This window comes from Sarcophilus harrisii, chromosome 3 (genome assembly GCF_902635505.1).
Source record: "Sarcophilus harrisii chromosome 3, mSarHar1.11, whole genome shotgun sequence".
Taxonomy (NCBI): domain Eukaryota; kingdom Metazoa; phylum Chordata; class Mammalia; order Dasyuromorphia; family Dasyuridae; genus Sarcophilus; species Sarcophilus harrisii.
The window spans coordinates 413,196,625-413,224,190 of record NC_045428.1 but is presented as its reverse complement, the minus strand read 5'-3'; the positions used below and the strand labels follow the sequence as shown (position 1 = coordinate 413,224,190).

The 27,566-nt window shown below is 33.6% G+C and overlaps 1 protein-coding gene across 2 annotated transcripts in view; it reads right to left on the bottom strand.

Annotated features, from left to right (window-relative positions):
* The window catches only part of FAP (fibroblast activation protein alpha), a 96,027-nt gene extending 70,304 nt beyond the window's left edge, over positions 1-25,723 (bottom strand). Inside the window, exons 1-6 of one of the 2 annotated variants that reach the window (XM_031960576.1) lie at positions 25,418-25,723; positions 24,989-25,073; positions 8,505-8,600; positions 6,018-6,112; positions 5,818-5,892; positions 5,037-5,089 (exon numbers count right to left, since the gene is read on the bottom strand). In XM_031960576.1, the coding sequence (XP_031816436.1) occupies positions 5,037-5,089; positions 5,818-5,892; positions 6,018-6,112; positions 8,505-8,600; positions 24,989-25,073; positions 25,418-25,423 (410 nt within the window). In that variant the 5' untranslated portion in view covers positions 25,424-25,723. The remainder of the gene's footprint in view (positions 1-5,036; positions 5,090-5,817; positions 5,893-6,017; positions 6,113-8,504; positions 8,601-24,988; positions 25,074-25,417) is intronic. The other variant, XM_031960575.1, reaches the window with a different exon arrangement.
* Positions 25,724-27,566: the final 1,843 nt, after the last annotated feature.

Sequence of the window (27,566 nt, the reverse complement as noted above, 5' to 3'; positions counted from 1 at the left end):
CTGAGATACCACTACACACCTGTCAGACTGGCTAAAACGACAGGAAATGATAATGCTGAATGTTGGGGGAGATGTGGGAAAACTGGGACACTGATATATTTTTGGTGGAATTGTGAATGGATCCAGCCATTCTGGAGAGCAATCTGGAACTATGCTTAAAAAGTTATCAAACTGTGCATACCCTTTGACCCCACAGTGTTAATACTCGGCTTATACCCCAAAGAGATTTTAAAGAAGGGAAAGGGACCCACATGTGCAAGAATGTTTGTGGCAGCTCTCTTTGTAGTGGCCAGAAACTGGAAACTGAGTGGATCCCATCATTTGGAGAATGACTGAATAAATTGTGGTATATGAATATTATGGAATATTATTGTTCTGTAAGAAATAACCAGCAGGATGATTTCAGAAAGGCTTGGAGAGACTGATGCTGAGTGAAATGAGCAGGACCAGAAGATCATTATATACTTCAACAACAATACTATATGATGATCAATTCCGATGGATGTGGCCATCTCCAGCAATGAGATGAACCAAATCAGTTCCAATAGAGCAGTAATGAACTGAACCAGCTACACCAGGGAAAGAACTCTGGGAGATGACTATGAATGACTACATAGAATTCCCAACCCCTTTATTTTTGTCCACCTACATTTTTGATTTCTTTCACAGGCTAATTGTACACTATTTCAAAGTCCGACTCTTTTTGTATAGCAAAACAACTGTATGGACATGTATACATCTATTGTATTACCTTATACTTCAACATATTTAACATGTATTGGTCAACCTGCCATCTGGGGGAAGGAATGGAGGGAAGGAGGGGAAAAGTTGGAACAAAAGGTTTTGTAATTGTCAATGCTGAAAAATTACCCATGCATACATCTTGTAAATAAAAAGCTATAATAATAAAATAAGTTTTTAAAAGTAAAGAACAAGTATTCCTATCAAAATTCCCTATGTAGTATTCCATACCAAAAGTCCCCTCTGTAAAGTAATGGCAGTGCCTTCTCGTATTTCTCTTAGCTATTCTATTTTTTTAATATTCAGTTTCAGTTATTTTGTTGTGGATCTTTTCATTTTATGCTGATGTAGTCATTGCATATATTGATTTCCAAATTGTCCTTACTTTACTTTATATTAATTCATGTAAGTTTTTCCTTGCTTTTCTTATATTCATAATTTATAATAGCATTCTCTTATAATAATATTCTATTACATTTGCATTCTATAACTTTTATTCATCCCCTAAACAATGAGTACAGACTTTATTTCTATATGTTTGCTACATAAATAAATCCTCTTAGAAATATTTGGGTATACTATTTCTTATTGACCTCTTCAAGTTACATGCCTAGAAGTGGAGCATGTGAGTCAAAAATTATGAACATTTATCCAATTTCTTCATATAATTGCAAATTGCTTTTCAGAATTGTTAAACAATTTCACAATTCCCCCAACAATGCATTAATGGAGCCATATAACTTAAGAGGGAATATAGAGTAAAGAAAAACTTATACAGTAGGCTTCTTCCTATAAGATGGAAATCTCAGCATAAAACTCCTGGATATTCATGAGAGGAGGATGTTGCATGGAAGTACTGTGTAAATTGAGATCAAGTGGATCTTGAAGACAAGCTTTTCTTATATTGCACATCCTTTAATGGCCTACTTGTAAGCCTTTTATGAAATTTTATAGCACTTCCTTATTTTTTCTGAATATTAAGAATAGTCTATACAATTATTCACATAGACTTTTTTGAAAATATTGATATTTATGCCCTCAGGTCTCTTCTGACTGGCAATGATGTCTTTACAGCTCAGTAGATACTCTTGTTTCTGATGTCTATGTATTATTTTAGAATGATGGACATCATTTCAAGAATCATTTCCTGTGTAAGATGAAATGAGTCATCTTTGTTTTTCAAGGGTTGTTGGAATCACTCACATCTTAATTAGACTCTAATTAAAGATGCCAAGATGATCAATTAATTTGGTTTTGAGGAAAAAAAGATTTTGACTGAATTCACTGTTTAGTAGTTAAAAATTAAATATGATACTGTGATGCATGGCATGTGGGAACTGTGAACCAATCTGCCTTCCACTTTTCTTGAAATCTGAACTCATTTTGTAGGTAAAGCACATCATGGAAAATTTTGTTATGGTATAGAGGAAAACAATGAAAATGACTATACATTTGCAAAGCTCTCTGAGTAAGAATGTTTATTTTTCTATATCCTGATATGTTGTAAATTCCCGGATACTGTTTGCTTTCCCCTCTGTTCCTATTGCCGTGCCTTCTCTGTATTATGCACTGATTTAATTAATGTGCAGATAAAGAGGTTATATGACAACTTGATGAGTCTTCAGATATATGTATTGAATAAATGACTATATACATTTATTCCCTGAGAAGAGATAAAGTGAACAAATAGCACCCAATGGATTTTGGATTATATAAAAATAAATTCTTATCCTTAAGACTTTAGTCTACTAAAGGACATTATAATCATTCTCAACATCTCTAAAAAGATATGAATAATAATATTGCAATACTTTAATGGATCAATAATTTCATTTCTGTATATACTCCCTCTAATGATGTTGATTGCAACCTATCCATCTATATTTTTCAAGTGAGGCTCTTAGTTATGTTTTCCCATGAAGTTTCTATAAAGAAATTGCTCAATATATTGGAAGCCTTCTTCCACATTATTTAACTTCATTCTTGTAGACAAATATCTAAGACTATAAAATGCAAAGAAAGTGCTGGCCTTCAGCAGTAGAGAGAACTTTCTTTCTTATTTGGGAGTTCAGGATATTAATAAAGTTAAAGATCCAGTATCTGTCTTTATTCCACTGTGAAGACCATTACAGAAGCTATCTTTTCCTTCTCTCTTAATACCATTGGCCTTCTTCATAAGATCGTACATTTATCGGATACTTATTCACACCTAGCTTATTTTTGCTTTATTCAATTGGATATTTAGGCTTCTGGGATTGAGAGTAGACGACCCTCTCCTTACAATCATTGTGGATATAATGATGAAAATGGAAACAAAAACAATAATAAAACAACTGAAACTGAATGTTGTGAAATTGTAATGATGAAAACTGACCTCAAATAAGAGTTATGAGAAAGTACCATATTCCCTTCTTTCCTGAGATGAAGAACTATGAGTATAGAATAATATATATCACACTGGAGTTGGTAGTTAGTTTGCTGAGCTGATTTATTGTGTTTTGTTGTTATTGTTAAAAGATATGGATCTCTAGAAAGTAGATTGAAAGATAAAATGAGAAAGGTAAATGGTAAGAAAACAAAATAAATTTTAGATAGGCTTTGTTCTTTAATTAACAGCATAGATTAATGTGTTTACTTATGGTTATGGATAAATTTTTACAAATAATCTAATTTCACTGATTCTCAGAATCTGTCAGGAAGTGTGTCTTATTTTCGTTTTATGAATGAGAAAACTGAGGTCCAGAAATTTAAATCACTTGCCTGAGGATACATGGTTAGCCAATAAGATAACTGATCTAGGCCTTTCACCTAGGTCTTTGGACTCCAAAGTAGTCCACTGACATTTCTATTCTACTATATTTTGTTTCCTATAGACAGTTAGTTATTTTTGAAGTTGGGCATATTTCTTCCTACAAGAAAGTCCCTTCTAACTGTCCAGTTTTCATTGCTTTAAAAAGCAGAGAAACATATCATGTCAAGATAAGCAAAGCCTTAGGAATATACAAATTTTATATCCTCTTTCAGGTAAAGCCATTTTAAATGAGAAAAAATCAAATAAATATTCCCTTCCCTTGTATTTTTCTTCTTTGTGGAAACTTAAATATGACAGATCCACTCTCCAGAAGCAATAGGCTAAAAAAATATGTGTATTGAGAAACAGTTGATGCATATCTTTCCCCCTAAACTGATTTTATCCTCAAAGCATAATTAGCAAGTCATTTCTAATTAGAAGATGCATTTTGGACTGGAATTTCCAATTAAATACCAATGGTTGTCCCCAAATATAGTCCAGTTTTAGAATAGTCTGTTTAAATCGAAAAGATTAGTAAAGGAAGATCCAATTTTGTTGTTCCTCCATGAAACTTTCCCTGATTTCTCCTATCTTCATTTTGTAACCCCAACCTGAATTTCTCCTTTAAATGTGATTTCTTCTTCAAATCTTTCAAAGCCCTTTATTTGGATCAATGCAATGATAATCCTTTTAATTTTAAACTCAAATTATATTACTCATTCCTTTTCCACACTATTTAGTGAATGGAATGTATTTTAGGTTGGTCTCTACTTTGAGAGTCATATAATGCCACTTAATGAATTTTTATGGAATGAATAACTGAGACTGTAAATATTCATTCTCCAGCTGTTGATAATGACACACAACATATATATATATAAACACACATACACACAGATATAATGTATACACCCATATAGGTGCTATTTAAATTTGGAATTAAATCACAGAACAATTAAAATGAAAGAGGTAAAAGCAAAGGGGAAGAGGGGAGACAGTTATTTTTAAAGATCATATGAAGAGAAGAGATTAGAACAGCATGAAGAGGTAAAATAGAAAGAAATTATAAAATCAAAAAATTCCCCAAATTTATTGCTCTTCCAAAGCCGACTGTATAGATGAAGAAATTGAGGCACACCTTGGAAAAGTAAGGGACTTAGAGAAAAGCATTCATTGATGATTATAATGCAAGATGAAATCTTGATATTCAGGGTTCAAAGCATTCAATTGGCAACAATATTGTGATATTGGAAAACATGTATTTTCTTTTGTTTTCTAATGAAAATTAGCACTGTTCTGCCTTTAAGAAAAGCAACAAAATATGGAAGTTCATTAGGATTTCTAGTAGAAATTTCTATGTTAGCTTCTACTATTATATTCTATTATTCTGTCCTATTCCATTCTAATATATTGCATTATACTTTATTATATTACGTTACATAGCATATCATATTATATTTCAATGTTATAGCATATAACGCATATATAAAAAGACAAATCTTACCCATTTATAAGGTCAAAAATATAATATGTTGCTGTGTAGGAATATCTCCAAAGCTGTTAGATTGAATAAAAAGACAAAAACAATTAGGATGCAAATAATTATCATAGAAAACCCAATCAGGATTATGAAAGTAACATTTTCATATAGATAGTATAGACTTAAACATAGTAATGCCCTACTCAGCACTGATGGTCTTTGCATATTTTGGGGTTTGCTTGTTTTTTTTTAATCATAGCTACACTCCAAAGTTTTAATCCCATAAAAGCACACAAAACGTAAAGTTATTACTTTCACCTGATACTAGCTCAGTCTTTATTCTCAATTTAGATGAAGTCAAAAGTACCAAATATTCCCTCCTTAGGCAATAGTTGCACTGGTGAATAGACTGGGAAATTTTAAATTATTTATTTTTATAGAAAGTAAGCATTTATTGAATAAGCAATCATAAAGGACGTTTTATTTATTAAAGTAAGAATTAAATGAACTTTATAATGCCTGAACCATTGAACTCAAGCAGATGAATCTTCCTAACTCCATATCAAGCACTTTCTCTACTGTCCCATTTAGATGCCCCCCAAAATCACTAAATCAGTAAATCTGAAGATGAGTAACTCAGCAAGGTTAGTTTCAAATAGAAGGATTTCCACTTCCTTTTCAATTGCTTATGTGGACATGATTGTTGGACAAAATTGTTTCTAGAGTTTGTCAAATAATGGGTTTGAGAATATTCACGCACAAACACATATAGGCAGGCAAATTAAGCACTAACATAAGAGAATACCTTTGAATAATCACTTTCTAGATATGCAAACTGCCGATCAGATGATAATCCATAACTTGAAGCATTTACACTCTTCTGAAATTTTAAAGAAGTTGATCAGAGAACAAGAAAATTTAATCAACATTGATATCTTGTATTTGAATAAATTGAACACCTTTAAATAATTTTATTGAAAAGTATAGATACATGTGATACTTTACCATGGTGCTATTACTCAAGACGATAGATGTTTCTCCTGTTTCAATATTATACAATATAATGTTATCATCTGCAGATTTTCGGAGGTATTCATGTCCTTTAAACAAGAATGAAGAAGAAAAATATAACTCAACAGTGATCTTGATTAAAGGAAAATGAACATTGTATGGGGAATCAGGACACAGGTTCTAGAAGTAACTTGGACAAGTGCTTGAACCTCAGTTTTTTCATCCTAGTTCTAATCCTTTGTTAGGGTACAAGTATGTACATTATGATTGTTACCAAATTTCCCTAGTTATAGTTACTATTGAAATGTTAAAATGTTAATAAGATTTCCTTCTGCAATTGGTATTGGAACTCTAAACTTCATTAGACAGATAAATAGATACACTTTTTAATGAAATGCAACATTTTAAAAGTTCTCTTTTAGGAATAGAAAACAATCAAAAATGAATATTTTGAAATGACAATAACCAAGTTTGGTGCCAAAGCAGAGACATGAGAAAGCACTTCCAGGCCTTTCACTCTTCAGTTTTGCAGAGGTGAAGAACTCTGGGCATGGAATGTTGTATATGTCAGACTTTTTTTTGATAAGTTGATTGGTTTTGCTAAATTGGTTTTTTTTTAAGTTTATAAGTCTTTGCTTTAATGGATAACTCTTGGAGGGAGAGGGGATTGGATATTTCAGGAAATCTAGGTTTTATAAAAAATAGCAATAAATGTTTGTGTTTTTTTAAATTCAACTTTAAGAGTGACCCTAGATATCTGAAAAACAAATGCAACGACAATTTTATAAACTTTAAACTTAAATTATATTCCTCATTCCATTTCCACTGTTTGGTACCTGGAATACTATTTTTTTATCCATTTGCTTCATTTCCATCATTAATTATTGTGGTTTGTCCTTTGTTTCAAAGAGGACCAGTGCTATCACTGGCTGATGTCTTCATTTACACACCTAATGGATTTAAATGAGGCTGAGTTGCACCAAGCTTCACCATCTCTTCCAGAGTCATCAAAATCCACACAAGACAAAAGTCGGGATGACTGATGCAGGCTTGGGATGCAGAGGATGATCTTGGGCTCTTCTTTGTCTGACCAAACTCAAAGGCTGCACAGCACCTACTTCTCATTGTCATTGGAACAAATTGTTCTTGTTTGCCATTCCAGCAGGGGAAGTCTTTGTGAGCTTGGAGTTGATATAGCCTTATCTCAGTTTGAAGCCTGTTGGTTACCTTCAACCTGGTTTAACCTCACTGCCAAGATGATTTTTACTAGAGTGTGGCTGCTATGCAGGCTCCAGCTTATTGGAGCCACAGATGAGAGCTGGGTGACAGTTGAACATCAAAAGTGGATGAGCTGCCCTGAAAAGGATTTGGCAAACTCTCATACCAGAGGTGTCACTCCTCCCTGAATGCTCCACATATCCCTCCATCATTAATCACAGTATATCTATGTTAACTTTCACTATTCTATTTCCTACACACAAAAAATAAATACCTTTGGTGCACATTAGATACTGCTTTGACTATATCAATGATAAGTCATCACTCTTTGTAGCTTTCAAGTGGAAAAACAAGCTATCACTGATATTAAAAACCACTAAATACTGCTGATTTTGTGGCCTTTTAAAAGCTTGTTAAACCAATTTAGCAAAACTAACCAACACATTGAAAAAAGTCTGACATTATGAGCATTTAGCTCATTGTTGGTTGGGTTAATTTCTACCCACCAACCCTCCTCAATTCTCATGCATGCATGCACACTTGCACATGTTTATTCCTTCCATAATCTAAGCTGGCATCCTGTTCTCCTCCTCATTACCCACCCCTATTCCTATCTGAAAATTCATTGCTGTAATTCCAGACCAGAAGAGCATATCCTATCAGTCATTCTCAAAAGCAATTCTTATTATATGTTGTAATTGTTTTATCATGTGTAACCTTATGGAAATGTACTTCAAATATCTACTTTATTTCATTTTTATTTCATATATATTCATCTATATTTATGTGTATGTTGAATTTTTATACTTAAATAAAAGTGTTCAGGGTTTTTTAAATTTAGATTTTCCAACTTAATTCAACTTAGTGCAATAAGCATTATTAAATACTCAATGTATGTAAAACACTCTAAAAGCACATTTACATAGTAAGCACTCTGCTTTCAGGAAGCTAACAGTGTATCTTAGAGGAATATGAGTCATATAAAAATAACTATAACATGAAATAACATGACTTCTAAGGCCTCTTCCAATTTTAAGTTTCTTGTTCAAAGCACCTTATACAGAGTAAGTTCTTACTAAATATTAATTGAAAAAGTTCATTAGAAAAGTGTCATTATGAGGTCTAAAGGATAAAAGACAAATTGTTTTTGTTTTCATTTCAGCTGATATGACTAGGCATTCTAGACAGCTAGAGAACTCACACAGGATTAGAATACCTATTAAGAACTGAAAGACAAAAACACAAACAGGACAATCAACTTGCCTGAAATCCAATTTGGAAAAAAAGTTTTATAATGAAAAGTTCCATTCAAAACATCCTTTAATGTGAGGGCTCTTGTACTTCCTTCTGAATGATGGACTTTAGAAAGAAAACATCAAAATGAAGAGAGTATTAATGGCCACACTGTTGAATGCCAATTAAAACAAACAAACAAAACATCCCAAGCTCTATTTCCCCTGTTTGTTCTTCAACACTCTGTCCCCTTCCTTATATTTACTGAAATAAGACACACTTGTAATATGTCAACTGGCCAAAGCAGTTAGCCTCAAAGGAATGTTTAAGGGATAGATTAATAAGAAAACAGGTATATGCATATTTGTATATGACATGGCCAAGTGTGCAAGTGAGTATATATACATGAGTATATAGTGTATGCATACATGCACATATAAAGACGTATAAAAGAGATCCTCCTCCAAAAAAGAGAGAAAATGAGTTACAAAAAAATAACATTTTGCCTTTTTAAATTATCTAGATTATCCATTTTTCTCTAAATAGGGAAAGTTTTACTCAAAGAAACTCACAGGCCATTTCAAAGTTAAATACAAACATGTAAAATATATTTTAATTTTTTTTCAGCAATCAAAAAATGATTTTATCTGTCTCCCTTCTTTTTCTCCACTGACATAACAGAAAAGCAAAAATCTTGTGTTTATGGATAAGGAAGCAAAATAAATTTCCATAGTAACCATCTTTCAAAAATATATGTCTTATTGTATTTTACGAGTCTATCACTCCTCTCTCAGGAGGTGGATAATCTTTATCATCTTTCATTTGTATTTATGGTTGTTCATTATGTTGATCAAAGTACAGAAATAAAGTTAATTCCAAACTTAAATTCTCTCAAATTATATTTTTATTTTTAAAATAATGTTATGATTTGAAGCAGTAGTGAGAGAAATAGTCCATCTTTGTAGATCTACAAACTCTTAGATTCAGAGTTGGAAGGGATCTCAGAAATCATTTAATTGAATCAGATCATGTTTATAGTTGAGGAAATGAAGGACCAGAGAATTACTAGCTTTTCCAAGATTGGAAAGGTAAGCCTGCCTTAGTGGCAGGTTCTCAGGTTCCCCCCCTCTCCTCTTGGGTTCAGAAAAAGAAAGACATCTTAGAAGTTTTTCCTCAAAGAATTCTTCCTTATCCTTTCCCTCTTTCCTTTTATTTTTATTTTCTTGCCACCCTAAGTCACAGCACTAAAATATATTAAGTGGAGAAAAAAATGGGAATATAAGGTCCTCTAACTTTGACTATAATAATGACTTTTATTGTCATATATAAACATATATGTATGACTTTTATATATAACTTTATATGATATTAACCTGAGTAAAGAAAGCTTTTTATCTTTTTCACAACTTATGGATGGCCTTGTTGCTAATTAACTGAATAACCTTTGCTAGCAAGTCAACAATCTCTCAGGTCTTCTGTTTCCTCATTCATAAAATGATCTGGTTAAATTAAATATATTTGAGCTATGTCTATCCAGAACTGAAACTCAGAAACATAGGGATGAAAATTGAAAAATTCAGTCAATCATTTGGATTTTGAGAAGTATTGATATGTGTATATGTGTGCGCATGTATATAAACAATTAACTAAAATTTTCACTTTTCTTTTCAATTTTCTATCCATCATATAAAGACAGTCTCGGATTTCCAGCTCTGATGTTATAATTCTGATTATAAATTTCATCTCAATTAGAATCCCTTGTAGCAAAAGGCCTGTGAGATGACAGAATCATAGTTTTAGGTCCAAAAGGGACCTTGGAAGCCATTGCATCAAACTCCCTCATTTTTACAAGGGCTTGTGTATGTATCAGACTAAAATAACTGATGGGATAGTAGCACATTCAGTTGATTACTTCAGCCATTTAATTGGCTGGAGTTAAGACCAATGTAGTTTTGTTGCATTAATCTGTGCAGCTATTAACGTTATATATTTTCCTAAAGAAAGTGATATTAAACAATAGCTATAGTGAGATAAAGGTTATCAACTCCTTTACAAACAGGAAGTGGATGATCAACAACATCACATTTTTTCTTTTTTAAAAATTTCCTATGATCTGCTTTCTCACATTTCCTCTCCATCCTAATTAAGCTTGAATTTGTTCCATGATCATATACTGCAAAAACTCCTCTGTTTAATTAAACTGTTATACATGAAACTCATACCATTTGTTTTATAAACCCTATTCAACTGATAGTAAACCATTTTACTAAAAACAATAGCATTAGGAAAAATGCTCCATATTTCCGTCATCCAATTTTTCTTAGAAATCATACAAACAAATAGCAATCTGCTCCTAATGTAACGAGGAGGGAAAAAAATCACAACACAATTTGCAGTCAAAATGATTTTCCACTTGAAATATATTTGAGCTATGTCTACCCAATGCTGAAATGCTGAAACATATGGATGAAAGTTGAAAAATTCAGTCAAATCATTTTGATGTTGGGAAGTATGGATATGTGTGTATGTGTGTACATGTGTATAAATAATTGACTAAAATTTTCACTTTCCTTCTGAATTTTCATCCATCATGTAAAGACAGTTTCAAAGATTTAAAAAAAAAAACTTAATCTTTCTTTTTAGACTTAAATCTATTCTTAGGTTTATAGCTATAATCTCATATAATGAGCTTTATTTATTTATAAGGAAATTTCTTTAGTTGTAACCTTGCTTGTTTAAGTAATGCACAAAAAATATTTTAATCTTTACTGAACCATATAATAGAGTTCAAGATATTTCATATATATTAGTATATTAATTTCATATAAATTAGCAATCAATCAAAACTTTTACTTTGATCACATTTTAATTACAATATGGATTGTGTTTAGGATTATATATTAGAAACTGCCCAGTGCTTTTAATAATACCAAAGTGATCCTTGGGATAAGAACTGTTTTGTTTTATTTTGTTTTTAAGTTAAATATTCTCATTATAAAGCTATCTGATTGCAAATCTTGGAATCTTTCAAAAAATCAGTCACAGGTGATTCAAAGGGCAATGCAGAAATACATATTGTGCACACACAGGCTATACTCAACTTTCAATGATGACCTATGAGTGAGAAGTGGCATATGAGATTTCAGGTTTTTTTGTTCAGGACTTATGATTTCATAGGATGAGTAATTTCTGGTGTAGAAACCCTTCTACTAATAACATTCAGAAATTCATCTCTAACTTAGAGTCTTAGAGAGTTACCTGGGACATTGAGAGGTGAAGTGAATTGCCCAGGGTGACAGAGCTAGTCAAGAAGGACTTGAAGCCCAGTCTTGACATTCAGGCTAGTTCTATACACACTATGACCTCCTGTTTGTCAAAAAGTATATGACTAAAGGTGGTGGGATAGCCTCAGTACTGGCTGATACCCATCAAATCTAAAAAAAAATAGATAATTGAGTGAATGAATGAATAAGGAGGATTTGCAATGTGTTGAACACATTCTTTGAGGAGAAACTTTGGGAGAATGTTTGTTAACATTCTTTGTTAAGAATCTTAATGGGATGAGAATGTGTTTACGGGTGCTCCAATGGAGGCAATACCCACCTCATTTAGAGCATATCAGTTGAACGTTGAAGAAAGTATCTTGTTTTTTGTTCACTAAAGTTTTACCCCAATGTCCCATTAAAACATAATAGTGACCCTGGGATCTCCAAATATATAGCAGTAGAATATGGCATTTCAATAATCTTTCTTTTTTTTTTAAAAAAAAAAAGAATATTTTTCCAATTACATATAAATACAATTTTTACCATTCTTTTTAATAAAATTTTGAATTCTGAATTTTTTCCTTCCTTTCTTTTTCTCCCTCCTCCCTAAGATGATAAGCAATTTAATATAGGTTATATATGTTCAATAATGTAAAATTTAACAAACTTTCAGCATCAAAGAAACTTCAGGTATAACTTGACAGCTGTTTTTTCATCATCTAAGGACCAGCCTAGTTAGCTTTAATAATAATAATAATTATATTTATAGAGATCTTTAAAATTTCCAAAATGCTTAACGAATATTGTCTTAATTTTTCCTCAGTAACTCTGGGAAACAGGTGCTATTTTTTTTTCCTGAGGCATTTGGGGTTAATTGACTTGTCCAGTTAGGAAGTGTTAAGTGTCTGAGGTCAGATTTGAACTCAGGTCCTCCTGACTTCAGGAGTGGTTCTCTATCCACCTAGCTGCCCATTTTTAGATGAGCAAAGTGAAACAGAGGGTTGATTTGCCCAGGGTCACAAAGCAGAAAGTATCTGAGGTCAGATTTGAATTCATATCTTCCTGGATCCAAGTGCCACCCTCTTCCTACTGTGCCACCTATCTGCCTAGGTTTGCAGAGCTTCATCATATACAAGTTGACGATCAAATAATAAAATTTCTACCTATTAAGCTGCAAAAATATTTATAATCTGTGCATGAAGAGAAAGAAACCTATATAGATGAAGTTACAAATTATTGAAATATTAGAATTGTTACAAAATAACGTTCTGTTTTTTTTCTGGAATATAGATTGTCAATCTATCTTTACAACTGAGACCTTAAAACTATTAGCTTAATGATTATTAATGCTAAATAGTACCCATTTGTTGACCCTCTTATTCGCTTAATAATAAACATATAATTTTTTGGAGAAATCCAGAGTCCCTAGTATAACTTCAGTCTTAGGAACAGGGTTTTTTAATGCCCTAAATTAGAAACTCTCATTTCTCTTACTTGTCCAGGAAAATAATGCAAAGGGCAGTGTCCCTCCTTCCTTTCTAGCTAGTTCATTTCTTTTTTTGGGTGGGTGTTGTAAGTGCCATTGATATTCATGGAGAGCTTAGCATATGTTCTATTCTGACTCAGAATATTTCTGTAAAGCAATTAATAAAGGATTTTATTGATCCTACTGCCATTTACTTGAATGACCTCAGTCCACATCATCCCACCATCCTCAAAGGCTTTGCTGGGTTCTTAGAAATCATGTTTTGACAAGCCAGAAAATTTTTTTATGTCAGCATTAGTAGGTGGGAGAGAAGGGAAAGAAGGACAGATGGATTGTCATCATTCCTCTCCAGGCTGCACTTGCTAATTTATCTCCATAGGACTTTGTGTCTCATGACACAGAAAGCTCTTCATCCTGGAAGCTTGCTCTGGTTCCACTGGATTAATTAACTCTGCCTCTTTAGCCTCTCCCCTTGATTGATTCTCATATTTAAGGAGGCCCAGGCCAAGAATGGCTTTGGTCCTCTCCAAGTTATACTCTTGGTTCATTTCCACAGGACTTCCTTTACCATGTCCCTACTCTGGATACCTTTATCAACTTTGATTCTATCCACTGTACCATGTAGCTTTCTCTAACCCCATTAGAATTTAAATTCCTTGAGGGTAATAGCTAATTTTTCTTCTTATATGTATATTTGCAGGGCTTGACATAATGCCTGACAGGCAGTAAGTGCTTAATAAATCCCTATTGACATGATGTGACTTGATGAGGACCTTCTCCAAATCTATAGCATTACACTGCCCACAGAGGTACAAGGAAGGAGGTAGAGTAGAGTCGTAGGGAGCACAGCATAGCTGATCTTCCTCCAAAGGAAAGAATTTTAGGTCAGGATTTTAAACTTGACAAGTATGTCAAATTTTTAGTATTTCAGTTTGTTATTATTAGCTAGAATTTATATAGAGCTAGAAGGTTTACAATGTGTTTTAAGAATATCATCCCATTTGAGCTCCACAACATGAGGGGTAGACACTATTAATATCTACATTTTACAGATTAAAAAATTGAGGCAGGAAGAGATTAACTGTTTCACCTGGGGTCACACCACTACTCGGTGTATGAATCAAGATTTGAACTCAGATTTTCCAGCCCTCTTTTCATTGCTCCATCTAACTGCTTCAGTTTGCCAGCTATGATATCTGGTAAATGTGTAAAAGAATCGGGGACAGTGTTGTGAAAGGGTTTGAATTTAGGCTCTACCATCATTGGATTCTTCATGAATACAGAAGGAAACTAAAGACAAAGCAATGAAGAACTTATTTTTCTTTAGAATCATAGATCAAAGTGGACAGGATCTGAAAGAAGGCCTAAAATCTTTATTACTGTTGTTGTTGTTATTGCAGATGAGCAAATTGGGGCCCAGAGAAATTAAGTAATTTACCTGAAATGACATAGGGAAGAATAATCAGATGCAAGATTTGAATAAAGGTCCTCTGACTATAGAATCAGTTTTTTCCACTGTTATCTTTGGCAAAGGTCATGTGAATTACCTAATGCTTATTGTGGTGGCTATTTTTCTGTGGCAATTTTTTTGGGTGACAAATTTTTAATTCTTCTCAATTTAATTTAATCCCATTCAATAAACATTTTACTCAGTACCTATTATGCACAAAGAACCTTTGTAAGGCTGAGGATAAAAAGCTAAAAGAAAACATTCCTCCTCTCAAGGGATTCCCATTTTCTTGGGAGAAATGAAAATACTTACTAGTTTTAAAATCCTATTTTCCCTCTTTTATATGGTTAAAAGTCTGTTGAAATGTCACCTTATAAAGCAGAATTGACTTTCATAAAAGTATTTATGGTATTGCCCCATACAGGCTTATTGCTAATCCAATATTTACCTTGACACAAATTTTCACCTTTGAATTAGCATCTATTTTTATTGAACTTGACAGCTTTTTCTGCATTAATGCAGTCAAAGAAATACTATCAACAACCAAGCTGACATGTGTAGTCTTGAGTAAATAAAAGATTCTGAGGAGAAAAACGTTTCATTTTCTTTCATTTTTCCTCCCATCTTTGTCCTTACTCTTTATACTAACTCTTAATTGATATTTTCTGTAAGTATACTGTACTCTTCATTCATGCCTCCATTTACTGCTTTTATTCGTCTTTTATAAGTGGCTAATACATGTGTTGACGCCCGATTGCTAATTTTTAGGAATAGAGCTAATGATTGTGTAATGTTATACAGTCACTAGAGTACTACATACAGTTAGGCTCTAATAAATGCTTCCTTAAGACTAATATAAATGGTTGATAGGCAGGGGGAAGGCAGTTATTATAGTGCTGGATTTGGGTCAGAGGATCCGAGTTTGACTATCACTCTGTCCCTTCCTAACTTTGTGACTCAAACAAGTTAAATTAACTTCTTTGGTCCTCATTTTCCTTATCAGAAAAATAAGTGGAGAGGGTCTAGATGATCTTCAATGTTCCCATTAGTTCTAAAACTATTATCCTTTTATGAAAATCACCTGGACTCCTTCATTTAACACCTATTTATTAAATATCCAATATATATTAGTATGCGTTGTACTTCATAGAAAGATTAACTAGACATGGTCCCTCTTGTAAGAAACTTAAAATCTGATCACAAAAATACATCATCTATATAAACAGATAAATAGAAAAGAAATTTGAATATGAGAATTTACATAAGAAAAGAATAAAGGACTATGAATTCAAATGAGGGGTGTTTCTGCTCTAAAAGGATACTGCTATTTTCATAGAAAAAGGAAGAATTTGGTGTTTTCCATGTTTTCTTTTGTTGACTTTAGATGTAGAATTGGATAACTATGATTCTCTTATAAGTGAAAGAAAAAAAACATATTTAGAGATAGGAGACATCTTAGGGATCAAGTTTAATCCTTTCATCTTGCATAAGGGGAAACTGAGACTGAGAAAGGTTGTGACTTACTTAGGACTACATAGTCAAGAAATATGAGCCAGAAGAACATGAGCAAGAAATATGAATTAGAATTCAATTCTTCCCACCTTTAAAGCATCATTCTAAACATTATGCCACTTAATTATCTCAAATGAGAATATTGAGATACTATGTCCTCCTCTCATCTTTGCTAAGGATTAGAACACGCTATAGTTGTTCTTGTTATAAGTACTGCTGATTTTTTTTCTAATTGTAAACCTGAAGTGAATTAATTACTAGAGATTGTAAGTATATTGTTGTTCAATTGTGAAGTATTATCCAACTCTTTATAATTCTGTGTTCCATACAATCCATGGGGTTTTCTTGCCAAAGATTCTGCAGTGGATTGCTATTTCTTTCTTTACTGGATTAAGGCAAACAAAGGTTAAGTCACCTCCCCAGGGATCACCCAGCTAATAAGTGTCTGAAGCTAGATTTGAATTCTGGTCTTCCTGACCTTCCTAACTCCATTTCTCTATCCAATGAACCACATTGAAACTATGTTGACTGAACAATAATGAAGTTGGCATAGGGCAAGCCATGGGCATGGGCAAGAAGAATAGGGGAGGATGAACCCATAAGTAATTAATTCCAAAGAATATCATTCATTGTAATCCACCAATGACTTTGGTGCAAAAAAGCTAGAAACAGGAAATCTGTTGGGAGGAATACAAGATGGGCCGCAACTAAACCGTCTCATCTTTCTTTGTGTCAAAGCCAAAAATTTAAAACTGCCACTGCTCATCTTCAGAAGCCCCATTTGCTTCACATTCTCAGTAGCTTTCTCCATTTTCTCCTTCTCATACTCTATCCCTTCCAGCAATTCCCCAATCAGCACCTTAGGGATCTGTACCTAGCAGGAGCTAGAGTTCTCTATTCTTTAAAGGATCAAAAGAGAAAGGCAGTTGAGGAGAAGACCACATGTTAGAAGGAAGATGAATAATAGAGACCAACATATATGACCAAGGAAGCACTTGAATAACTATTCTGGAATAAAACAAGCCAGATCAATTGAGAACAATGAGGTAGGACATCTTTTTTAAGGGTATATTGCAGGCCAGGCTGAAGCAGAATAGTAATACATTTCCTTGGATGCAAGGATCTGTGACATGGATGATTATTTAAAGAGTAAGTACTCTAGTTCCTGCCAGGTACAGATCCCCATGGTGCTGATTGATTGGCATAGGGAATTGCTGGAAGGGATAAAGGAGAAGGAGAAAATGGAGAGAGCTACTGAGTATGTAAAGCAAAATGGGGCTTCTGAAGATGAGCCATAGAAGAAGCAGTTTTTAATTTTTGACTTTGACACAGATGAAGAGGAAACATCCTAGCTGTGGAAAAGCTGACTAGCCAAAGGAAACTACAAGCAGTCCTGAGGTGAGGCGAGCTGTTCAAAGATGGCAGCCACTGAGTATGATGTAGAGATGGAAAAGAGCATTGGTTTTGGAAACAGAGGACATGGACAAAATAGTAACTCTCCTATCTGTACAGCTCTGGAAACATCCCCACTTCTCTGGGGCTCATTTTCCCCAGCTGTAAAAAGATATTATTTTCAAGGGTTTTCAAGCCCTAAATCCTATTTTCCTATTCTTTGCTGAGTTGATTTTATGGGCTTCAGACTGAGGTAACATGCAAAATCTGGAATAATATTTGAGAAAACATAGGGAATTGTCCAGAAAGGAAAGTCTTTAGTCCCTCCAAAGTATGGAGAGAAGGGGAGGATTGACTAGAAAAGCCTCCATAATATGGTTACTAAATTCTTATTATTAGACTCATGGAATCACAGATTAGAGGACATCTCATTTAAACCTCTCATTTTATAGATGAGAAAAGTAAGCCCTTAGAGAGGAAAAATAACTTTCCAAGACAGGTCATTCCCCCACCTCCCGCCCCGCCCAGGTCCATGTGATAATAAGGGGTAGAGATGAGTCTTCTAACTCTACTTCTCCACTATACTGAAAGACACGTTATGTTTTTAGGGACATAAAAGAAGAAGTATGGAGTATAGAGGGCAGTTTGTGTTCTTCACTCCCAGGAACATAAAATGGTTTGAGAAACAAAACATACAAAGTAATAGCAGACAAAATAATATATTCTAATATACCCTAAAGAGATCAAAGAAAGAGAAAAAGGACCAATATAGACAAAAATGTTTTTGGCTCTGTTTTTTAGTGGCAAAAAATTGGAAACTCTGGGGGGAGCCATTATTTGGAGAATGGCTACACAAGCTGTTATATATGATTATGATGGAATAGTATTATGTGGTAAGAAATGATGAAGGAGATAATTTCAGAAAAAAAAAGTTGGGAACACTTATATGAACTAATTCAAAGTGAAATGAGTTGAACCAGGAGAAAAATCTACATGGTAACAGTAAGATTGTAAAGATAATCACCTTTGAAAAATTAACTATCAACATGATGAGCCATCACAATTCCAAAGGACTTGTGATGAAATACCCATTACCAGATAGAGAACTGATGTACTGAGAATGCATATTGAAACAAATATTTCTCTCTTTCTTTCTCTCTCCCTCCCTCCTTTCCTCTCCCTCCCTCTCTCTCTCTCTCTCTCTCTCTCTCTCTCTCTCTCTCTCTCTCTCTCTCTCTCTCTCTCTCCCTCTCTCTCTTAATTGAGTATGGTTAATGAGAATTTTTATTTGCATGGCAATGAGTTTTATTGTTCTTACCTTCTCGGTAGATGAAGAGGGAGAAAATTTGAAACTGAAAAAAAAAGACTATTTAGAAAGCTTTTTAAAAAAGGAAATAGCAGCTAGATATGATTCAAGACTTTTCCTGGTACATGCTAAGTTCTCAATTTGTTGGTGCAAAAGAAAAGGAGTTTTATAGAGATTGATATGGAGTAAAGTCAGCCCAACGCAAAGGTAAGTGGCAAGAAAAGCGGCAAGGGGGATATACCTTGGACTGAGAAGACAATGGGAGTAAATTCCCTTATTTTAAAGGTCTAACTGAAAGACCCAATGCTGCATGTACCAGGTTACAAAACAAACAGCACAATTCTGGTTAGATTGATACTTTCAGATGCTGTGGAATGTTGTCAGGTGTTTGGTCCAGGAATGGCAGTCTGGAACTTTGCCAACCATGTCCCTTATGCAACATGGTAACTAATTATCTCATTCAGGCCCTGGCTTTCTGAGAGCATTAGTTAGTAAGGCAGTACTCCTCTGGTATAATTCCTCTGGGTAATGATTTTTGACATTTATTTAGCACTTATGATTTGCAAAGAATTTATACATTATCTCATTTGTTCTTCATATCATCTTTTGAAATCAGAGAGCTGCTAACTTTTACAAATTAAATTTCAAAGTAAATATTTGGTTGATGAATTTAACTCATTCTTCATCCCTCTCCCCAAAAGCCCAACTCCACAGTTTTTATATACAGCTATTTATTATCTGAGAAAAATAAATTAACTCTAGCCAGGGTATGACTTGGAGAGGATAAGTGTGACTGTATTATCAATACCTCCATTTTATAGATAAAGAAACTGAGGCTTAGAGAGTACAAATGACGTCTATGTGGTCACACAGCTAATAAACACAGGGGCAAAATCAAAAGCAAGTCTCTCTGGACTTTCCACTCCAGCATGCTTCCATTACATATCTCAAAGATTGGAGTTATAGGAAAAAAGTGATTATATATAGTATACAGTGTAGGTTTAAATGACTTAATTTCACGGCAAGGAAAACAACTGAACTCAGTATTTTTTCTCTTGATATCCATATTTCATGTTGTTCCCTAATTGTTTCAAATATGTAAGAATTGTCACTCTGAAAATGTTGTAAATGCATATATTGTGAGGACTATCCTGTTTCTTTTCTAGACAACAATAATACCAAACCACAAAGGAAGTGTGCAATAAATATGAATGAATTTCAACTTCCCTCTCTTAATATTTCAATATTAAAATGTAATCTTTTGCTTATGCTGGAACCATACTTTTGGCAGCCATCATTTGTGATCTCCAATAGTTGAGCAGAAGTTGAAATGAATTTTAAAAACACATCCTTCTTCTAAATATATCTAGTACTTACTTGATTAACACTTAATTCCTCACAGTGCCCTTATACTCAATTTGTTGGCCCATCTTTTGCGTAGTTACTCATAAGCCTCTTAAACGCTAATTAACTGTGTTTTAATTATTTGCAATTTTCTGACTTTTATATGAGTGCAAAGCAGAAAATTGTTTCAATTATGAATCCAAGAAATTACAATTCACAATAATGATTCACAAACAAATTAATGATGCTTTTATCATCCTTTTTCAACTTTCTTGAAACTTTGTAACCAAGCTTATTTGGAAAACTGTTGATGTTGTTGTATTATTATGGATCCAAAGGTTGAGGGCAAAATCTTTTAAAAAAGACTATAACTTTATTTGTCCTCTATTTTTTACATTCATCAATAGTACAATTGATCACACAATAATCAATATGATTAGTTAGGTGAGTTCCCAAATGCCTAGTACATCAAATTTTGCTGTCCCTTTGACCCTTATACAATGAGGATCACACAATTACATTGAAGTAAAATTTTCTTATCTTGTTTACAAAATGACACAGAGGAGGGCACAGATGGCACTTATCTCCTACCTTCATAAAACTAACAAAACATCTGTTTTTCCACTGTCATCAACCCCATCCCATGTAGTCATTTACAGAGTTATCATCTCAGTGATTCCAAAAAAGGAATCATAGATCCAAAGAAGAGACCTCAAAGGTTATCTAGTTCAACCTTCTCATTTTACAGGTGAGGAAACTGAAGGGTTTCTGTAGGGAGGTTATATGATTTGCCCAAGGTGCCACAAATAGTAAGTGTCAGAGTGGGGATTTGAACTCTAATTCTTTGTTCTTTTTTGTTGTACTACATTATCTAAGATGTGGTTCTATTTCTGAGGCACTAGGTTTATGGTAAAAGAGGTAATAACCACTTGGTCCTGTATTACTCTCCTAGAGAAGCGTAGGTTTAAGAAAAATAACCTAAAGAACCTTACCTACTGATAGGTCCTTTCTTATTAGTTTGGTTCTTTCTTACTAGTTTCTCTACACCTTTACATTTTCCTAAACACTGCTATAACTACTTCTTCTACTAATCACTCTATGGCCAAAGTTGATCTATTTTCCATATGTTCAATCTCTACCGAAAAAAAAAATGGGAGTGGTGAAATTGATTTTTGGGGAAGGGGATTATATTCAATCAACTAACCATTATCTTGACTGATTATGGAAAGTTCCTTTTAATGATCTAAACTTAAGAATTTAAAAAGAATTAGATTTCTGTTTTCCCAGACTTCAAAAAATCTTAACTTAGATTATTAAATCAACTCTTTTTGACTACCTATTTCAAATGCAGATTGAAGATCTATTGGCTAACTGGAATTTAAGAAAGTTGGCTGTGGTGTGAGTGATAGATTAGGATTCTTAGAGGATCAGGATTCAAATTCTCATTCTGCTTCTTGTTCTCTGTGTAATTTTGGGCAAGTGAATTCTTTAAATTCTCTCTGTGCCTTGGTTTACTCATAAATGGGGGCTTTGGATTCCATGACCTCTTTCATCATTCCTTTTAGTTCTAAATTTATGATCCTATAATTTGATTGATAGTAAAAAACAAAACAAAACAAATATCAACCAGTTATTTTCAAGTCAGATTGAATGCATATAAAAATTCATATATTATATATGCTATATTTAAAAAAATATGTTGAACTTCAAGATCATTTGGTAGAAACCATCTCATGAGGGCAAAAAACAAAACAAGAAATAATCCAACTTGAAGTAATGAGATATATGAATTTAATGACATTGGAAACCTCTGTTTCAGGCTACTACTGCAATCAAACAAACTAAACCAAATCTCAGCCTCTTTCTTTAGCTATTTTTTAAGTAGAACAGGCAGAACATTTTAGGCAACGTGAACAAGTGTCCAAAGTCAGAATGATAGAGTGTTGTGGGTAAGTAATGGCAAGAAGAGCTGTTCAGTATGTAGAATGCTGGCGCTTACTATTTATCCAACTCTGGTCAAGTCAATTTACACCCTCATTGAATCGTCATTTCCTCATCTTTAAAACAAGCATTTAGCATTGGACTAATAAGTCACTGAAATAGCTTTGGCTCTATGGTATTCTGTTTATGTTATTAAAATTAATCATGGATGTTCATTTGAGTTTCTAGATCCAAAAGTAGAATAGAGCTGTTAAATCTGACTTTTGGTCTCTTTAAATTATAATAATTTTTTTCCTATTTCATGTTAGCCTATGATTTAAGTGGATTTTTCAGTTTAATTGTAGTAATCTCCATGAATACTGAACTCTCAGGATAGATGTGAAAAACTGGTCTTGAGTGTATTAGGAGACCAGTGATTATCTGAATAAACACACCAATCTCTATCTTTCACTGATAATGGCTTGGTCCTTTGTTAAGTCTGTTTCTGGGTCCAAATACAGTCTGAGATATGAATAAACTCAGAGATTATTAAGATTTCAGAAATTTTGACTTTAATTGCTTCATCCTTGCCTCAGTCAGAGCTGGGGAAAATTTCTTCCTTTTGGAATGAGCCTCCTGTTTCTCTAACTTGAACAGCTCACTTATTGACTTGAAAGAAAAGCATTATACATTTCTATATTCTTTAACAGTAGGGGAGGGAATACAAATTTGTATTGCACTTACTATGCACCAAGCACTATTTTTAAGTGCTTTTACTAATATTATCTTATTTGATCCCACAACAATCCTGGGAGATGTGTTATTTTTATCTACTTTTTACATTTGACAAAACTGAACTTAAATGATTGGCTCTGGGTTATACAATTAGTGTCTAAAGTCATATTTGAACTCAGGTTTTCCTGATTCCTAGGGCCAGTGCTCTATCTACTATGTCACCAACTGCCTTTGAGAAGAACAATTTCAAAGAAGCATAGGAACATAAACACTTAGAGTGAGAAGACCAGGAACGAAGTCCTGCTTCTGACCTACTGGTTGTATGACCCTAGGTAATTCACATAACTTCTCAATGTCCTGGACAACTTTTTAAGTTTCAAAGCTGGTTCCCAACTGCATTGGTAGAAGGAGTTTCTTTAAAGTTTCCTGTATTAATAAAGTCACGAGTTCAGTTAAAAAAAAAGATATTGATGTTTAAATTCCAAAATTCAAAAGACAGTCTATTTTTTTTTGGTGTGAATCTTACAGGTATTTAGGTACATGGCTATGAGTATATGTCCCTAGAATGGAGTTAGAATAAAATATGTTGTTTTTGTCCCCAAATATTTATTATGAGGGAACCAGTAGAATTGGTCATTTTCGTGTCCTCTTGAGTTATTAAAATCAGGTGTCATATGCAACTAGATTAGCACTCAAAAGGGTCAAAATCAGTTTTGAACTACCACTTCACCACTGCAATTGTAAATTGCTACAAAACTGGTTAGGTGAAATCCTGGTTTTTTTATTTTTTATTTTTCCTCTATAACTCAGTGCCAAAAGGACACCTCAACAGCCTGTGAACATTCATTTGGGACCAGATAGCAGCAAGAAGTGACAAAAAGCATTGAAGACAAGAAACTATTTTTAATAACGACATTCTGAATACTGTTTTTCACCCTCTGTTAAATCCTGTCCCCTTTCTAAATCTGTGAACATTCTGTGGAAGTTTTGCATATTTGCAAGGAATGTATTTTCTGAGGCCCATTTTCATTGTAGTCCTCCTTGAAGCTCATGGAACATTCAGTCTGTGTGTGTTTTCTTAACTTGAAAAATCATACTGTTTCCATTTGATAACCCTATTGCTATCAATTTACTTCCAGCTGAAAACATCTCTTTGCCAGTACAATGCATTATCCATATATTTCCCAAACACCAGAGCCTGGAGAGTTTTAGCATTTTTTTTCCTATTGTTCAGAAGTTGAGGCTTTCTTTCCAAAAAGCTTTACATAAGAAAGCTATGTCACCAAATCCATAGGTTATCTTTATCTGGACATTTAATTTAAGATTCAAACCACCCCACAGGGTAAGTGAAAAGTATTTGCTTAACCGTGAAAAGCTAAAATAAAATTTAATCTAAGCTATTCATCTGGTGACACTTTCCTTTTCTGTCTGCCCACCACGATTGGTTGTTACCATAATACAGCTCATTTTTAGAAACTAGTATTCTTTAGTCCAACTTTGATTCTAAGAGCCTACTCTTCTCTGATCTGAATTCAAATTTATGTCTTTCCATGAGAAAGTCAATATTTAGACATTACTGGGCTACTCAATCTTCCTGTTTAAATGAATACATTCATTTTCTCTATACTATACTATATATATATATACACATATATTTATACATACATGCATACATATATATATATATATATATATATTCCTGAGACTGAGTCCCACTAAGATGATTTTTTTTCCTAAGTAAGCTTGAGAACGAGATTGATGAAGTACAAAAATTACTTTTGAACCCATTAAATCCATGTCATTTAGGCTATACAAAGTAAATGCACATGGGATGGATGATACTTAGAGATTTAGAAGGTCTTTGGGAGTTAAAATTTCACCTTGAATATGTCTATTGATATCTTCATTGGTTTAGTAATCTCCAATCTGTGATATTAATATGATTTTATTAATTTTTAAAACCTTATGAATACCAACAGGCTTTCTTTGACAAAAAAAAAAAAGCCCCAGGAGATAACTACTTCTCTTTTGGAAACATGGGTAGCAACATTAAAAATTTCTAAATATTTTGAGAAAATAGGGTAACCCACAGTAAGATCTTACCTCTTGGTGGACGTAAAACAATACAGACCACGAGCAAAGCAAGTAGAATACAGGTGACGACTCCAAGGACAATTTTGAGCCACAGCTACATACACACATACACACACACACACATACACAAAAAGTTAGTTATACTCTCAGGGTCTGCTCAAAAGTTGAAACGGTAAAACTGTCTTTGCACCTAAATCCTTCAGCTCCCACCCCACAAAGCATTTGATTGTCTTCTTCCACCGATCTGACTGTAATTGCTGGAACCGACCCAACTCTGAAACTATGTTTCTACAGTATATTTAGCACAATTTGCCATCCCCAGCCCCCTCCAGGAAGTAAATACTAATGGACAAAAGTCTCACCTTCTTAACAGAAAAATCTCCTAACAATAAGTCCAATACTTTTTCTTTAAAAGCCATATCCTTTCCATATACTAACCTTCATTTTTCCAGATGTTTCTGAAAGAAAGAAAATCCTCTTTTCGGAGTGTGGGTCACTGGATCTATGAGAGCAGTTAAAAAGAAGCAGTCTGTTTTCGCAGTTGGAGGCCAAACCCAAGACCAGATTTTTTTTTTTCCGCGTACTTTTGAATGCTGTGCCAAATTTCAAAGGATTTCTGTAAAATTAGAAACAGATTTTGGGGGCATTTTTGGCCTTAAAATGACCTGTGGGTGGCTCTAGGGAGCCTTTATAGCTCCCCCATCCTTGTAAATTGTACACTAACATCTGCTTACGCTGACATATAGTTTTGTTTTGTTTTTAAATTCATGTCCAGTTTTATGTTTCATTTTCCCCTGAAAATCACTTGCAGTATGCTTTGGAAAATCACTAGGTTTAAAATAACTTTATTTGCAACCAAATGAAGGATTAAAAGTAAAACATCATTTTCTCTATGAGTGTATTATCTGCCCAACTTTTAACAGCAGATGATAATGAAGATATATAGGATTATAGAAGAAATAAAATTATCCTTGTGTATGCTGCCTCTGTGGGGAGCTTAAGAAATCCTTGAAATAACTACTTCTCTTAATTCAATCCCTTTGTCCATATGCAATTTTATCAAATATAGACATTCTTTAAAAATCAAATGTTTGAATTAAAGAATAAAGATTATCTGATGTGACTGAGTATGAGTTAGATATGTATGAACATGTCATGAAAACTTAGATACATAAATAATTCAGCAAATACCCATGAATAGAGGGAGAATGACTATTATAAATGTTATATTTTTTTTACTTCTGAAATAAAATGGACATCTAGGTGATTCTGGAATGAGGAGCCCAAGAATATGGACAGTATGATAAAGCTGGCTAGTCAGTATTATCCTTTGCTATTTATTTTAGGCTAGTGGTTTGGGTACCAGCTGAGTTCTTCCTCAGCAGAGACTGGGAAACTGACATGAGAGCTTTCATACTCAGACTTTCCCCAGACACACCTCATTGAATTCCAGGATTATGAAAACTTCTTATGAGGAAAATGAGTCATTAGGCACTTACTAGCACAAAGATGCAGCCACCGCAGGCTGCTGGAAGACATCTCCATTTGCAGATGGCCAATAAATGAGATCAACCTTTCTGGATCTGTAGCAATCAAGGAAGGTCTTATTATTTACTAGGTAGTGCTTCCTAGTGACCCAAGTGGAATCTTTGATTTCTTGCCATCTTAAGTCAAAAGTTAGCAATCTCTTCTTGACGTTCAGGAAAATTGTTTGATTGTGGTTCTGCTTGGGATAATTCATTTTAGTTTGGGACTTGTTCAGTGATAATGTTCTGGGCAGTTCTGTTCATTTTCCTGCCTGTTTGAAACCACAAATTTCACTGCAGGGAGCTATATGCAATGAATGAGCTTAATGTGCTCTGGAGAGAAAATCTCTACAGAACAGCATCCCTTTAGAGGACAATTAAAATGAATATTATTAGCTTTGGGAATGAGAAATTTCATTGTGCTGTGATTGGTCTGGGTTCTACATTGGCACGTAGGAGCCGACAAAAAAACTCATGTGTCAGGTTCTCTCAAGAGAAAGGCAGTGTTCTGTGATGAAGAATAAACTAATTTAAGTTCAAACTGCTACCATAAAGAAAAACTATGAAGATGAGAAGTTTCTTTTTTGTGTTTTTTTTTTCACTTGATAGCCTAGACCAGCTAAAATTTAAAGCCATGCAGATGATTCAAGCGGTGGCTCCTAATATACACCTCCTTGTAAAATCTATTTAAAGGAAAATCAGTAAGTTTTTGACAAAAATAAAACTGACATTGTACTTTATGTTTTCAGTATATTCTAAAAAATCTGTATATTTTACTTCTATTCTAGTAAGTCAAATATATGTTTTTGTTGGTGCATGTACTCCCTCCATTGAAACAGATTGCAATCTCTCCATAATTTAGCAGGTGGGTTATTCTTTCATTTACCAATTATTTATTAAATAATAATTATTATTACATTTATTAAATGCATGTACCAAGCATGATGCTTTGCATTAGAGATACAAAGATAAAATATAACAGTTCTTGCCTTGTAGGAGGTATTATGGAAAAACAGTATGTACAAGAAAATAAAATACAAACTACAAAAAAGTAATTTCTA